We start from the raw sequence: 17,138 nt of genomic DNA, 5'->3' as shown, positions 1-17,138 counted from the left end.
TGTCCGAAATGACCGAAAAGTTGCAGGAAAAGTGTCCCGAAAGTCGCCGGAAAAGTGTCCGGAAAGTTGTCGGAAAAGTGTCCCGAAAGTCGCCGGAAAAGTGTCCGGAAAGTTGTCGGAAAGTGTCCCGAAAGTCGCCGGAAAAGTGTCCGGAAAGTTGTCGGAAAGTGTCCCGAAAGTCGCCGGAAAAGTGTTCCGAAAGTCGCCGGAAAAGTGTTCCGAAAGTCGCCGGAAAAGTCACCGGAAAGTTGTCGGAATATGTCGGCAGATGCTAGGCAGCAACTCGGCAGGTGCTAGGCAGCAGCTCGGCAGCTGCTAGGCAGCAGCTCGGCAGCTGCTAGGCAGCAGCTCGGCAGCTGCTAGGCAGGTGCTTCGGCAGCTGTTCGGCAGCTGCGCAGCAGGGGCTCGGCAGATGAGCTCGGCAGGTCTCGGCAGCTTTTGGCAGGTGCTGTCGACAGCTTTCGGCAGGACTCGGCAGGACTCGCTCGGCAGGTCTCGGCAGCTTCTCGGCAGGACTCGCTCGGCAGCTCTCGGCAGCTTCTCGGCAGGTCTCGGCAGGACTCGCTCGGCAGCTGTCGGCAGCTTCTCGGCATATCTCGGCAGGACTCGGCAGGGCTCGGCAGGGCTTCGACAGCGGTTCGGCAGCGGTTCAATTTTTCCGGTGGCCGGTTCAGGCTGTTTCCGGCCGGTTCTGGCGGTTCTGAAACCGGTTTTGGGCTTCTTGGATCAAGGGCTTTGATATGTGCTAGGGTTTGGAGGTTTTTTGTAGGTTTGGAAAAATGGCTTTAATCGGATTATGAACTTCCTCTATTTTGACAATTTCGATTCTAATTCTAGAGCAATTTCGTGCTGATAACGTGTTTGAGGACAAGCGTAAATTGACAGAAATATAGAGAGAGTAATAATTCAGAGAGAATGGAGATTCATGTGTGTTTATTCATCTCATACAAGAGGGTATTTATAGGAATACATAGCTAGTGTGAAAGCTCTAAGAGAAACTCAATTTGGTAACAATCTTCTCTTGTTGATTGAGGGCTGCAGCTCCACATACTTGCATTCAATGATGAAATTTGCCATGCTTGTTGCCCTTTGGCATAAAGCTTGTCACACAAGTCTCTATACCTATATTATACACTCAAGTACCTTATCTATACACTCAAGTGCCTATTTATACATGATATAGACATTTATACTATGACTCATATATACTACAATATGATTCATGTATACTACAACAGCTTTAATATTGACTTGGTTTGATTATTTCATTGCTGGAAAATTCTGTTTTGCTGAATATTGGAAGATGATTTTGATACGTTTTTATGTTATTGCAACTACCTACTGTTATTTTATGTTTCTTTTAGCTTATGATTATAGTTTGCCTAGTGAGGAGTTGGGTCAAGTTATAGAGATGTGTTTGAGAACTTAGTTCCAATATTAGCAAATATTGAAAAGTTTCATACTACGTCACCAATCATGATCGATCAAACTTGCATCTATACATCTTTCATTCTCAAAGTGCTTGCATGATCTCTTGAATAGTCTGACATCCTTGCCACACTATGCCAAAAAAGCTATCAGACAACAGAGTTCAGACGACAGAATAGTCATTTTCTGTCGTCTGAGTGTTTCATACTAAACTCAGACGACACATAAATTAAATGTGTTGTCTGAATACATGTAGAAACCATACTTGTTTTATTTTGAATATATAGCCAGATTCAGACGACACTTATATGTCGTTTGAAAAGATGGAAAAAAACCCTAGCAGAAATTTTAGATTTCCCTCCAACAAGTTTGAGTCTTTTCCCTCTCAAGTGCCCAAACCCTATAGCTGACTGGTCAATGTAGTGATATTCAGACAACACAGTTAAGAAATTGTGTCGTCTGAATAAGGTGAGTTTGACTTTTTTTTTTTTTTTTTTTTTTGAAAGGGGTTTGACTTTTTTTGTTTAGGTCTCTTTTGGCATAACACAAACCCTTCGTGTTTTTTCATTCCCACACTCTGTCTAAAACTCTCTCTCCATCAGCAACCCTCTTCCTCTCCATCTCTCTCATTTCCTTCCCCCAAAACACCGCAACCTCCCCAACAGACCACCACAATCACTCTCAATCAAAAACAACCATGCCCCAAACGCTGCCTCTTCCTCTTCTGGCTCAACCCTCCATTCAGATCCAATCCCCAAAAGGCTGCTCTCCCAAAGATAGTGGTTTTTTAATTTGGGCGTTTAGGGTTCTTCTGATTTTGGGGTTTGTCTGGTTTCTTACATTTTTCTCATGATTTTTCTTACTGCAGATTGAAATTGATGAAATCTCTCTCACAAAGGCGATGCTTCGAGGCGTGGTCGAAGGACATGCGACCTGGCGTAGACTCGTCGGACATAGGCGAAGAAGTTAGTTGCTGCGGTGAGTCCACGGTGGTGGTCGAAGGTCTTTTTGTCAACAACATGAACATCGCCGTATGAGCCCGGGTTGGCGTCGTTGATGACCTTTTTGTCGACAAATTCCTCGATCGAGATTCTGATATTGTCTTTGATTATCGCTAGAAGATCACCATGTCCTTCCAATACTTGCAATCTTACATTGCGCCTCTTTTCATGGTATGATCCTGTTTCTGCTTCTTCATTTTGTAATTTCTTCCAATTCTAGGTTAGTTCATTAAGCTGTGAGTCAGACTGTCATCTGCTTTGAATGCTCAACTACTTATAGATCTGAGTGAATTCAATGGCAATTGCATCGTCCAATACTGAGTATCAATGTCAATGCTGATAGCATATAGGTTTATTTTAGTGTCTACGGTCTGCAAAATGTTATGTATTAGAGCATACAAATTGATATAGTTGATATTTTCTTTGCTTAATTGTTAAACCTATAATGTAATCTGATATGTGGTTTTTTAAGTGCAGTAATCTCTTTCTGCTTCTTCATTTTATAATTGATCTTTTAGTGAGCTGTTCTATTAAAGGAAGTTGCCTTTTAGGGTTTTAATTGCAAAGTGTGTGGGCCTGTGAGCAATTGGGTTCTTTGATTTTGGCATTGACTAATTACATGTTTAGAATTGGTTCGAAGTTTCCAGAGGGAGAATAACTAAATGAAGAAAACAGTAGTTGGTAACATATATGTGTATATGCTAAAGAAGTTTGAATTAGATTTTGAATAGATTACCTCAATGGTGCTGTCATAGATTGCACATCTTAACAGCTTTCTTTGACTTTTGATCAGAATCCTCCTGAAGTTCATGCTAATGCAGCAGTAACACTTTCTGCTATAACTCGAAATGCCCCATCAGCCCTGCCACCAAGCTTTCTAGCCCAAGGTTTGCAGTGAGAGCCATTGTTATTGTTTGGCAATGATTATTTTATAATGTTTCTGTACATAGTTTTGGATGGTGGTTTTGAATTGTTAATATAATTCATATGCAGGTTCGTCACAAGGATATTTGATCATGCATTGGAAGATTTGCCTTCAAAGTTTGGCCTTGTGAACTCACTTTCTGTCTGCATATCTTTGTTGGATCCCCAAAGATCAGCAGCTTCTTCACCCTTGTTTCATTCCTTTTGGAGCCAACATATGTATGAGTCTCCAATCCCTATTAATCCAGACACTGTCAGTGCAATGCTCCCAAAACTCGGTGAGTCTGCTATATATTTCCCAACCAAACGTATTATATGAAAACTCTATCGCATAATACATTATATTGTGTTATTTTCAGTTCATTTCCCAGCACAAATTTTGAATGTCCATGCTTTGTAGAATTTCAATTTAACATGGACTTCATATCCACTTTAAAGGGGCTATCTTGGGTCCAATCCATGAATGGTGGAAGTAATTGAGCCTCAAAGAAGCTTGGATTATTAAGTACGTGGCTCATAACTATAGGGTAAAATATATTGTTAAAGGGGCTATCTCTGCTAGTTGTGTGTCGTACATCATCAAGTGACTTATTCCATCTTCATATTATATAGAACCGTTGTTCTTCCTTTACGGATAGAGAGGGTTGGGTTTTTCGTTTCAATTGTGAAGTATTCAGTTTTTGAAATTGAATCTGCAGATTTTGGGATTAAGCTGTGAGTTGTTTGATTTATTTGCTCGGAGAGCAGTAGTTCGAGGAGTTGAAAGCCGGGTTTAAGGGGAAGATTTGGCATCCTATACACCTGGAAAGTGTGAGGGTTAGGCTGATTGCCAAGGATATTATTGATGCGTTGAAGAGAGGGTTGAGGCATGATCAGGAGTGGACTGACATGGGGGATGCATCGGAGGAGGTCGACTGGAATTCGAAGGCCGGGGGAGTAAGACTGTGCAGTCATTGATGGAGGGTGAGAAGGGGAAAATGGAGGGGAATTGGTCACGTGAGGATGAGATTCTTGATGATAAGTGGATTGAGCATAGTAGGAAGAAGGGTAAGGATAGTGGTGTTAAGGATGCCACTTCACATTTGGTTGATTTGGATTGGGAGATTTTGGTGGTGGATGAGCCGAATGTCAATGTGTTTTGCTTGCCGGGTGGGAAGATTGTGGTCTTCACAGGGTTGCTCAAGCATTTTAGAAGTGATGCCGATATAGCTTTGATAATTGGTCATGAGGTATGATGAGTTATTGTTTAGTTTTTTGGTTATGTGTAGGTGTTAGTTATATGTTGGGGATTCGATCAAACTTGTCCTTTGTGTTATGATTGAAAACTAGGTTGGGCATGCCGTGGCTTGACACTATGAAGAGGGCATCACAAAGAGCCTGTGGGTTGCAATCCTGCAACTGGTTCTTTATCAGCTTATTTCACCTGATTTTGTCAACCCATTATCCAATCTTTTCTTAAGGCTTCTTTTTTCCCGAAGGTACGTTACTGTTGATTATCATTTGCTTATGGATAAAGGATTACGTGCTTTATGACTCTTCTTAGTGTTGGTTCATTTTGATAGAGGAAGATGCACACTGTAAATGGTTGCATATGGCTTCTTGTTTTGTAGTAAGGTTACTTTGATGATCAGTATACTAGGACTTAACCGGAGCATGCGTGCAGTACTTGTTGATTGGCTTGTGGAGGTAATTGATCTTTGTTGATAGCTTGACATAAATATAATTAGTTAGTCTGTGTACATGGAATAAGGATCAGTTTTTTACCTTTAAAAATGGACTTTCTTAGAAATAAAGAAGTAAGAAAATACCATTCACTCACTCCTTGTTAGTGTAAATTCATTAGATGGTTTACTTGTATTGCTAGGATGGCTAAATTCTAATTGCAACTGCAGGTGGCTGAAGAGTACATGCTTGTACCTGATACATTATATCTATAATTCTTGTCGTGGAATTTTTTATTTTGAAGAGAATCACCGTCATTCTTGCCATAGAACTTTTGGTAAGGGCGAAATATATTTTTCACAACATGAGGTACTGTGTAAAGAGAAGCTGAAGTTGAATTCTGATTGTAATTTACGTGGCTCGACTTCTTCTCCCTTTAGGATCAGGTTGCTGAAAGTGCTATTAGCTTTGACTGAGGTAACTGCTTTTGACATTCTTGCTTCATAATCTACAGTTCGTTCTACTTATATATATATAATAATTTTTGTCACATATCCCTTCATTTAATTAGGTGATGGAAGTGCCCTGTGTTGGTATTGAGAATGTCATTATAATCTCTTAACCAACATAAGCGTCACATGGCATTTGACAACAAAACTACCATAATAACTGTCAAAGAATAACAGATTTCTAGTTTTATTTCTTAATTATGAATTACAGAAATTATTTTTGCACAACATGTACTAGTCTGAGCCATGTACAGTGTGCCTTAAGTAATTTACTTTTCTTTATATATATATATATATATATTTTTTTTTACAGGTTCTGGCATTGCTGGATGGTGCCATAAAGATAGAATATTTATCTTCAAATTTTGAGACTACCGGTGAGCAGCTATATTCCTCAAATGAAAAAGGACGTACGTGTTACTAGCAATTTTTCTTTTCCTGATAGCGTTGTTGTGCTTCCATGGATACCACTTACAACAGTTGCTGTGGCTCTTAGGCTCATGGAGTTTGATATATGTGGCCATCGTAAACATGCTACAGAAGAAGCTGGAGACTCAGAAGAACAAGGAATTTGGGAATTTTATAGTAAGTAATATCATAATATCATATTAATATCATATAATTTAGTTTAGAAAATTATCCGGAATGGGTATAATGAGGAATGAATCACTTGGTTAGTGCATGCAGATGTTGTGTTCCCTAATCAAGTAATCAGTAATTTTCTCCCAGCCATTAAGCATTCAAGTTTTGTCAACAGAAGATAGATGTGTGTGTACACTTGAAGTGGAAATATTGAAATTAAGCAACTGTGATCAACTGCAATATATTTGATATCCATATACTTATTTGCTGGTCAGTGATCCTGATCAACTGTATTAAATACGTACTTTCAAGGTGCATAGAGTATACGACTGCTAAATTAAGCTGTGTCCTGTTCTCATAAGAGTATAATGCTGGCATTCCCATATATTGCGACATCAGAGAAGGATGCTATATATATGTATATAAGCGCATGATAACTTTCCATAGCATCCTTCTATGTTTCGCATGTCAATATCAATTCCTTACAAGCCATGAAGTTGATTTCTACAACTATGTTTATGTTTAGGTTAAAGGTACATGAAAGAAGCCCGATTCCTTACAAGCCAAATGAAGTTTTGCCAATCAATCATCATGGAACAATGGATTCAAGACATTGGTTGTAGAAGGATGAGAAGGCTCAGAAGTTAGCTCTAAGACATGGGCTTGAGGACGTAAGCTCTAATCTCCCATTAGGAATAAGTAGGCTAGTGTTTGGTTGCAATTACATTATTGTACTTTGGTTTATGTATGAGACAATTATGGATGTATTTCTTGGCTGCAATGACAGATTAAATAATATAAGGCATTTGTGTATTTTCTAGATTACATCCTAGTTGTCACACAATATGAACACAAATGTGTCATCTGAAATACAATGCAACCACTAAATGAAAGTTAAAATATGTTGTTGGACATATCTAAGAACAACAGAAACAAGAAAAAATATGTTGTTACTTGTGCACTCAAACAACAGAAAATTGTCTTCTGAAATAAAAAGCAACGACAAAATGAAATCCAAATATGTTGTTGGACATATCTACGAACAACAGATACAAGAAAAAATATGTTGTTACTTGTGCACTAAAACAACAGATAAATGTTATTGTAGGCTACTAAAGACGATAGATAAATGTAATCTGAACTGAATGCTAATGACAGTTAACTGTTATTGGAATTTGAATAAAACAACACAAAACTGTTATTATAAGTCAATTCAGACAACAGATAGGATTTCATATCTTTTACTTTGGAGCATTCAAACCACATTTTTCTGCCTTTGGAATAAGCATTAGATCATAGAAATTACAAGGAACTGTTATTTGTTTTCAGATCACATCACATTTATCTGTCGTCTGAATTCACTAGCCTCATGTCTTGATTTCATCAGACAACAGAAGACCAAAAAACTTTCTGTCGTCTGATTTTTCAGACGACAGAGGAAATCTGTCGTCTGATACCCCCAAGAGACGGCACCGTACTAGACAACAGAAATTTTTTTGATCAGACGACAGATCTCCTCTGTCGTCTGATAGCTTTTTTGGCATAGTGCCATCAAACCTATACCCATTACCATTACCAAACTCTGTTTCAAACTCATAATCTCATTTATTTAGTTTTTATTGCTATGCTTCTTTCACTTTTTATGTTCAAACCTCCAACTGCTTTGGACAACAACTATTAAAAAACCTCAAACTGTTATACTATTTGGAACACCTCTGCAAGTAACCCCAGGTTCTGAACTCGGCATGAGAAGCTCGTATGGTGAAACCCCAGCCCCACATCTATTCCGGAGACTTGAATCCCCGTTTCTTCGTTCAATCTCTTTCTCAATCCTCCTCATCTCCACTGAAAATCCGTAAAATGCCTCACTAATCTCAGTGTCAGCTGACCAGTTTGACAAGTCTTTTCTCTCCCCAATGTACTCTTCATCCGGTGAATGTGCCGAGATTATATCAATTACAGCCATGTACTTCGTTGCTTCAAATAAACTCGGCAATGAGGATATGAAGTACTGCTGAGGATCCCTAATGAAAGAAGCATACTCCGGGTCATTGTTTTTTGGAATTAGTCTCCTCATGTGTGGTGGGCGGGTTGGGACATGGCCACCATAAGGGTATTGCCCGAAGTTTAGAGCAGCGTGTTGCGCTGATGTGAGCCAAATGATGGTGGTGAGAATGGAGATGAGATCCTCCTGCGTAGAGAGTTTTGGCCACCAGCTAGCGTCGCGAAGATCGGCATGTCCCAAATTGATAAATTCATTGTACCAGGATTGGAGTTCAGTATCTGAAGTGACCAAACTTGCATTAGGGTAGTAGTAATTAACATAGGTTTGAACCAATGTCTCAATTGCTGACCATATGAGGAGCCCATCTGTTGCATAAGGGTAGTCTTGAATGAGTAGTTTTAGCCCATGCACTTGACTCGTGTCTGGTACAGCTATTCCTCTACGTCCATATAATTAAGAATAAAATCAATAAAATTCCTAGTTCAATTATGGTGTGTACATAAATGGAGATAAGGTTCATTTCCGTAAATTAGTTACCTTCTAATGAGATCTGCAGGAAGACCTTCAAGGTCAAAGCGCCACCAATCTCGATAAGCAGCACAACTGAACTCCATGCAGTATTTGGCAGCAGTAAAATTGGACTCGACTGTCCCTCCGGCGTTGATGAGATCCTTACGGGCCATAGCATTTACCTTCAAGGTGTAGCGCAAGTGAGGTTTGAGAAGCTTGTAGATAGGATGCATAACACTCAGTTGTCTATGAGTTGCTATTGTAATCGGTTCTACGCAGGCGTGGGTGCGTAACCTGTTTCAAAGAATGAAAATTAATCATTTGAATTTCTTTGAGGCATTTCATCGAATATTTTCGAAAAATTGGACATCTACATATTTGGAAACTCCCTTGAGGCATTTCATCAAACAACCACCGTTCAAAAAAAAAATTTGAAATTTTGAACATTTTGAGACATTTTCATCAAACACTTTTTCAAAAAGAGGACATAAATCCACATCTTTATTCAAGTTCAATACACATTCTGCATATCCTCCACAGGATAACTAGGTGATTGTTGCTAGCCTGTTCATCAAGCAAATATATAGGTGAAGAAGCTTACCTGCACGCTAAGGTCACTTATGCAGTTTTATAATGTTATTGAACAATTTACTATGCAAACAGCTAACTATAGTGTACGTATAAACATATATACCAGTGATGAACGAGTTGATGAACACCGGCATCATTGGAGCATACATGAGCCTTGCCAAGCTGCCAAAGCCAACTTGTCGTAGCATCAATTGGAGGAGTGAGAACCTGCTTGGATGCTGAATCTGAAAGACTGAGCTCAATAGCAATGGGCTTCAAAGTTCCTAATGATGTCAGGAAAAAAATTGTTTGTGTTGCATAAGCTTTCCGGTCATCTAGAGCGTTTATTTTGTTGAGAAATGGAAGAAAAATGTCATGGTAGTCTAGTATGAACAGTTTGTTTTCTTCCAATGCCTGAAAAACCCACAATCATATATATTATTTAGCTGATATAATTTATCTATCATCTATTTATATATAGATGATGACCCAATAATACATATACCTGTTGTATGGACATGCCATTTAGTTGGCCTATTATATGCTCTTCCTTGAGTGCTGATTCTTGAGGACCATAAATGGAGGTATCTAGTTTGCTTACAGGTGGGAAAACCTCGAGCCTTTCTATGCTTAAAGGGTTTATGCCTGCAATGGTTTGGCGCCCAAATTGGTCATCTGGCAGACAATATATCTCCCCTGAAATTTAAAAAATTAATTAATCTCATGGTTTCATCATAGTGTTCTCTTTCATCTAGCTTAAAAGAATGTGAAAAATCGAGAATATTATTTGCTCACTTGAGTTTAATTTTGGGGGGTCAAATTTGAGGAATTCGTGGACTTTGTTCAAAATTTGAGTTCCCGGCTGGGTCTTGGATTGAAGAGAAGAAGAATCTGTATACAGACCATTGATGTTCGAATACCCCTTGACATTTCTATCTGCAGTAATTGTTGAAAGTGCATGAGTTATATTGCGGACAGTTCCTTTCAACTTTCCGACATTTAGAGCTTCTTGTTTGGGCTGCTCAAACTCTTCATCTCTAGGCACATAGATTGTCTCGAATTCGCTCACCGGTGACTCCATATTCTCATCTATTGCATCATGAATTTGAATACCACGTCAAAAGTCAGTTAATAAATATTAGATAACAAAAACACTAGACATTAGACATTTGTACACCATGTTATTATCTCAGAAGAAATTAATGAGATAATAATATATATCAAACAAACATGCGCTCTCCCAGTTCCAACTAGCATATTTAAAGGTGGACGGCCGGATACCCATAAATGTTGCATATAAGTTCATAATTCCATGTTAAACAATCACGCCAGCCCCAAAATGTAATACATCAAACTTATTACTGATCAGTACTCACCTGTCTTGGTTGGAGGGCGTCCAGTTCGACAGCGTCTAGGGTGTGGGTGAACATTGCCTCCAAGGGTAGGTCTCTTGTACTCAATTCCCTTATCTGGATTTCCAATGTCATTGTAACTGTCGTAGTCGTATATTCTATCAGATTGCAATCTAAGCCCAGTCCCATCGCCCCTCAGTTGAATCAGCTCCATTTCTCTTAGCTCTTTCAGCCCAGCTGGTGTCTCATTGGGTAAGTATGCCTGCAACATATAGTAGTCAAAGTGATCAAACTTAACACTATATATTGATGCTCTTTCTTGTATTGCAAGAAACTGTAACAAGTACCTTAGTAGAGAAGAAGATTCTTTTTGCAGCTTTAGACTTCTGATCTGGTTGAACCCAAGAGTTGCAGGCAAAGTGAACAAGACCTTCAATGTTAATGCTATCCAAATAAAACTCCTCATCATATCTGTTACTCACTGTAATGGCTCCTGGCATCCCAAATGTTGAGTCCACCACAAACTTGACTTGGTAACTGTTCTTCTCATCACCCATTTTCGGATTCTTTGTCCAATCCAATACAGCTTCCTGGCTTAGTTTCGGCTTCACTCCCTCTTGATTTGTTTGGACATGCACAAAACCGATCGATGAAAAAACCAAAATCGATTCAACTCACTATATATGAAAAACTAACCAAATACTTACTTGGGGCAGTTTGAGTACTAACAAGCTGTAGAAGAACCCCACCCTTGTAATCATCTTGTCTTCTGTCGCCGAACCAATGAAGCATTGTGTCGACATTGATATTTACCTTCTGGTGAATATTCTTTACAGTGACTAAGGCAACGAGTTCGAAAGTCACTGCAGGCTTCTCTGCGGTATGAGCAAGAGAGGATGTTACCATGTCCACATGAGCAAGAGCACCATTGGTTGTTGCATTAAGGTTCACTACTGCTACGGTTGCCATCTTCTTCTTCTTCTTCCTTTGTAACTCGACTCTCCTTGTCTTAGTCGTCGAAGAAAATAAATTGGCAGGAGAAGGAAGTTTTTGGATGATTAAGGCTCTTGGTTTTGAACAAAGGGGATTGAAATCATGTACTTCTACCACAGTTGGGCCCGTAATAGATGCCATAACTCTCATATATGTGCATGTGTGTACGTGGTTAATTGATTCTATAACCTTCTATATATAGTAATATCATCATGTTAATTATTGGACTCCATGTAGTAGTACTTGAAGAACAGTATGTAGTGAAAGTTATGAAAAATCTTCGATTCAATAAAGTTATGCAAAATGTGGAACTCAATTATATGTACAATGTTTTTTTTTTTTTCCCATATATCCATGCATTTGTGCAGATCAATTATTTGTGGTCCATGAGACCATGCCATGACTTTCAAGAAGATGTTACTTGCTGGGTCAATATCTATACCAACAATATTAGGGGGGCGGTGTCAATATCTATACCAACAATTAGGGTGGCGTATTCTATTTGGATTTCAATAGTGTTTGAAATATTTTTATGGAATTCAGAAATGCAATCCTCTCTGGGCAAAGAAAAGGGAACGCAACAAATTAACAAACACGTGTAAATATTTTGATTATCATAGCCAAAATGATCACCATTTTCATCACAATAATTCACTCCCTTTCACGAAGTCAATTTTATGAGTTGAGTTCAACTGTTATTGATGTAAATTATCTAATAATATAGAATAATGAGACAAATAAATTGATGTAAATTATCTAATAGTATAGAATAATGAAACAAATAAATTGATTTTAATGTTCTCAATTATTGAATTTTTTTTTTGAATCGAAGGAGGTCAGCCATTTATTGAAAGTGAAAGATTACAACGATACGATGCCAAAAGACATCAAAAAAGGAATAAAACAGCCCGAAAAGAAAAATACATATGAAATATAAAAACTTAATAACGCAAGGAGCAGCAACGTCGAGACGCAGCGCTGATTTTACACTACGGATTGCAGCTGTGCAGTGAATTGAGTAGTCGGTGGTTTGACTACCCATCGAACTCCAACGCACAAATTGACAAAAATCAACTTGGCGTCAGAATGAAGGCACTCTCCCACCTAAAGATCAAAGCTGACCAAGGGTGTTAGAACATGACCATGTTGGCAGACGATCTTTCACAAACAAATACCATAGAATTGGGTCATGGATCCAATACCAATAAGGCACAGGAGCCCCAATCCATTCTAGCAAATCATAAAAAGCCCAACAAAGATTGTGGGCCGCAGGCCAAAACCAAACTCCACTCGGATCCCAGATCCGGCTCCATCTGCCAAGCCCACCCGGATCCCAGATCCAGATCCTGAAGCCAACGAGCTGGACAGCAGCACCGGCGGACGCGTCCCGAGGACCTGCAATGGAGGATGCCAAACTGCAATAGTCATCGCAGACGCTGACGAACAGAGCACCGCCATCGAAGTCCCAACAAACCGACCCCATCGCTCGGCCATCACCACCAGAACCCCATCCCCTCACCTCGCACCAAAATCCGACGTTCTTCAGCCTAGCGTCATAGTCCCACACAGTTGAAGATCCAAAGCCACCAGCAGAAGAAGAAACCAGATCCCCTCCGCCCTTATCTGACCAACCAACGATCCGACCAAGCCCCCAACACCACCGTATCTGCAGCGAGACCTCTCCCCAAAACCCTGAGATCGCCAAGATTGCTTCCCGGATCCCACTCCTCCCAGTAATCACTGCATCCCTCCGATGGTGTACCAATAGCAACTTGGCCCACCGACACAGCCCCATCAGCGCCCAAACTCCGCTCAACAGATGCACTGCCTCCGAAGACAAGGAAGACGAAGATGAAGAGGCAAAAGCCTGAGATTTTCTCCATGAATGGAGTAGGTATAGGACACGACAACCAAGAATGGATGCCGCACCACAAACCCTAGCAAAGCGTTCTGCTAGGTCATCCTCAATTATTGAATTAAAATTGAAGGAAAATTCTAGTATACGTTGATGTATGACATCAACTCTTTCAAATATTTTAGGCCGTTGGATATAATTAAAATATGAATATATCTAACGGTCTAGAATATTCAATAGTAGTGACCTGCTTATCCAGTAGCCTGTATAATTTTTTTTTTCCTAAAATTTTGAATTACATATCTACAATGAAATTAAAAAAAAAAAAAAACCCTAAATTGAAAAAGAGGAGAAGACGAGGAAAAGAGGAACAAACTGTCCAGTTTTGTTCTTGTACAAAACAAGAAAACAAAAACCCTTTCTGTTTCATATAAATTGGATGATGTGGTTCAGGGATTGTGTGATTTGAATTGGATGATTATGTGCAATATTGACTAGGATTGAAGAGGCGCCACAGGGAACAAAGTGAAGAGGAGAAAAGGAGAAGAAGGAGGAAGAGCGTTCGTAAGTTTTTCAATTTTTTTTTACTTCATCTTCAAATTGGCGTTGAGGTTAAGCGTCACACACGAAATTGACAGGAGTTGCATACCACACGAAATTGAGCTTTCCATCACGGGTTCTCCCGTAATTGAAGTTGAGAATTTGTGTTGTATACAGCACGGATTGACGTGACTTGTATTCTTGAAATCTCAAGTAAGCTTCTCTTCCATCCCATTAACGAATGGCTATAAAGCTTATCATTGTGACACTACCAGACAAGAACGTGTACATACCTCCAACAATATGGAGTATTTACTACATCACCAAGCATAAGTAACACCCTCTTTGGGACACCCATAAGCCATGGTGAGGCCCAACCGCTACTTGCATCTTGTAGCCCTATGTTCAAGCTACGCTACGGTATCCGGAAGTCGCAAATCCGTCGCCGGGAAGCCACCTTTCCGGCCTTGCCAAGTTGCCTCCATAATAGGCATTTCTAGACTAGAATAGTTGTTTTCTTGTCCCACATCTAAGAAAATGTAAAGGAGATGGCTTCCTTCACCTATAAAAGGAACTCTCCTCCCACAACTCAATACACGCCATTACAACACACTTTGTAATCATGTTAGGCCGCAAGGCTCAACACACACTAGTTAAGCTTTCAAGTGGACGTAGTCTCCCGCTAAGGGGGGAGGTGAATCACTATACTTCGCTTGTGTCGCTCTCTCTCTCTCTCTCTCTTATCGTTAATTAGATCCCCACGGATCCAAGCATTAACAGAACGGAACCAGAAAATTAAATTGAGGGGGGCTAAATCTTAGGTTGCTAAATTTTTCCTCAAGTTTTTTTTTTATTTTTTATTTCATGCTAAGCAGTTTTATGTCAGAAATATCAATCGACTTTGAAGACCTATATTTCTCACATCAGGAGAGCATAAGCTCTGAAATTTTGTGGGATTGTATTTCTCTATGTCTAGTGCTTTCCTATAAAAGGATTTTTTCAATTGGAATCGTAAAACTTATGGAATATTGATTGGAATACCGGAGAGTCAGAACAGAAAAAATTACTGTAGATTGACTTTGAAAGGCTATAGTTCCTAAATCAGAGGGAATATGGAGCTTAAAATTTGCAGGAACTTAGGCCTGCATATCTTACATATGCCTAAGAAATAGTTTTTAATTTTGTACCCTTTAGTTTACGCAATAGCCAACCAAGTACACTAATATTAGAATCAGCTTACAGCAGAATCTGCATAATAGAACTGTGAATTTGCAGGCCTATAGTTTTCAACTCCAATTTAAGTGGATTGTGAAATTTTATGGGAAGAAGGGGAAATGTGTCTAGTTTCTGTTCCAAGTGGTATCATCCTTTTCAATCTTCTGGATTTGGAGAAATAGCAGTTTGAGTGACTCTAGGTCGCAGCAGTTTGCAGAACAGTTTATCAACTTTGACAAGCTACCATTTTCACTTAAGTGGAAGTTGGGTGACCTATTTTATATGGATGGAAAGCTCTATGAGTGTACTTTCTAGTTTAAGTAGAATCACTCCATTCGGACTTTTTTTAATCTCGGTTTGTGAGCATTTGAAGAAGGAATGGTCAGTGCTGAAAATGAGTCTATTCAAATTCTAACTTGCTTTCTTTGCACACAAAGTGGAGAAACTCTTGTAATAAACCTCTGCTACCATGTATAATCACTAGCTCCAAATACTGAGCTATCAATATCAATAAATGTGCCGCTGATACATATTGAGCAGACAAGCAGAATGAGTCAATTCAAATTCTAACTTGCTTTCTTTGCACACAAAGTGGAGAAACTCTTGCTACCATGTATAATCACTAGCTCCAAATACTTGAGCTATCAAGAAATGTGCCGCTGATACATATTGAGCTGATAAATACTGTTTGGCTCCAATTTTGTTGCAGCTGGTCAACAGTCTCTTTTCTTGCGTGGGCGTGCCAGCACCGTTCGGGTGCGGTCGTTGGGGGTGTCCCTTGACCTGACTTCTTTTGAGCGACTGTAGACGAGGAGAGCACCAACCTCGTCGCGGGATTCTTTATGCCTCATGGTGAGGACTTTTGTTGAGTTTCTTCTTGTTCACACAATCGATACTCGACGTCGTAGATCGAGCAGAGCGAAAATCACCAGGAAGTGGGGAGAACTTGCTAAAGCGTGACTTTAGCTTAGCTGGTTTGCGAGGGCATTACCCTTGCTTGGCTGGTTCTGTAACCGTTGTGGTCGCGGCACTACCGTCGGCTCCCGAGGAGACTAGGACCGAAGCACGTTGACAGAGGGTTTGGTACTTGCTAAAGCGTGACTTTAGCTTGGCTGGGTTGCTAGGGCGTTACCCTTGCTTGGCTGGTTCTGTAACCGTTGTGGTCGCGGCACTACCGTCGGCTCCCGAGGAGACTAGGACCGAAGCACGTTGACAGAGGGTTTGGTGGCACTGAAAGTCGGCTCCTGAGAAGACTAGGACTAGGAGTGTGATCACCGATAAGAGAAAGAGAAGGAAAGGAGTTGCTCTTAGAGAGGTTTGCTCTAGAGAGAACTTAGATCATCTTAGAGATGTTTTGATGTATGAATTGGTCGTTGTTTTTGGTCGTGGTACTACAATCGGCTCCCAAGGAGACTAGGACCGAAGCACGTTGACAGAGGGTTTGGTGGCACTAATAGTCGGCTCTTGAGGAGACTAGGACTTAAAGTGTGATCACCTATAAGAGAAAGAGAAGGAAAAGAGTTGCTCTTAGAGAGGTTGCTCTAGAGAGAACTTAGATCATCTTAGAGATGTTTTGATGTATGAATGGGTGTGTGGTCGTGGTACTACAATCGGCTCCCGAGGAGACTAGGACCGAAGTACGTTGACAGAGGGTTTGGTGGCACTGAAAGTCGGGTTCCAAGAAGACTAGGACTAGGAGTGTGATCACCGATAAGAGAAAGAGAAGGAGAGGAGTTGCTCTTAGAAAGGTTTGCTCTAGAGAGAACTTAGATCATCTTAGAGATGTTTGTATTTGTGTTGTTGTTTGAATTGGTGTTATGATACTTGTTGTAGCCTCTATATATAGGCTTCCAAGCAACACTATTTGGCCTTAAACAACTCATAATGGGTTAGGTTTTAGCACTAAACATTAATGGAATGTTAGGTTTGAATACTTAAACACTTAATGGAATTTGTTAGGTTTAAGTCATTTTTTGCTCCCTTATCCTTCAA

At 39.9% G+C, this 17,138-nt stretch overlaps 1 protein-coding gene and 1 pseudogene across 1 annotated transcript; one reads left to right on the top strand and one right to left on the bottom strand.

Annotated features, from left to right (window-relative positions):
• The first annotated feature begins 258 nt into the window (after window positions 1-258).
• On the top strand, window positions 259-6,931 carry LOC133722909 (mitochondrial metalloendopeptidase OMA1-like; annotated as a pseudogene).
• A 733-nt stretch (window positions 6,932-7,664) lies between these two features.
• Window positions 7,665-11,678, bottom strand: LOC133720205 (linoleate 13S-lipoxygenase 3-1, chloroplastic-like). Its single transcript, XM_062146412.1, has 8 exons — window positions 11,251-11,678; window positions 10,891-11,159; window positions 10,568-10,805; window positions 9,987-10,280; window positions 9,697-9,887; window positions 9,316-9,605; window positions 8,649-8,915; window positions 7,665-8,550 (listed from the first exon to the last, which is right to left on the bottom strand). The coding sequence occupies exons 1-8, from the start codon at window positions 11,675-11,677 to the stop codon at window positions 7,794-7,796; spliced, it is 2,733 nt and encodes a 910-aa protein (XP_062002396.1). The 5' UTR covers window position 11,678; the 3' UTR covers window positions 7,665-7,793.
• Window positions 11,679-17,138: the final 5,460 nt, after the last annotated feature.

Source organism: Rosa rugosa, chromosome 7 (genome assembly GCF_958449725.1).
Source record: "Rosa rugosa chromosome 7, drRosRugo1.1, whole genome shotgun sequence".
NCBI classification, from domain to species: Eukaryota; Viridiplantae; Streptophyta; class Magnoliopsida; order Rosales; family Rosaceae; genus Rosa; species Rosa rugosa.
Note: the sequence above shows the minus strand (reverse complement) of the source record. Positions and strands in the feature narration are given on the sequence as shown.

Excerpts from the sequence above, each read along its gene's own strand:
- LOC133720205 (XM_062146412.1), bottom strand. The coding sequence starts at position 11,677 with ATGGCATCTATTACGGGCCCAACTGTGGTAGAAGTACATGATTTCAAT. Across the intron at positions 10,281-10,567 it reads ACGCCCTCCAACCAAGACAG|ATGAGAATATGGAGTCACCG; the intron begins GTGAGTACTGAT and ends ATGATGCAATAG. Across the intron at positions 8,551-8,648 it reads CCTGCAGATCTCATTAGAAG|AGGAATAGCTGTACCAGACA; the intron begins GTAACTAATTTA and ends ATATGGACGTAG.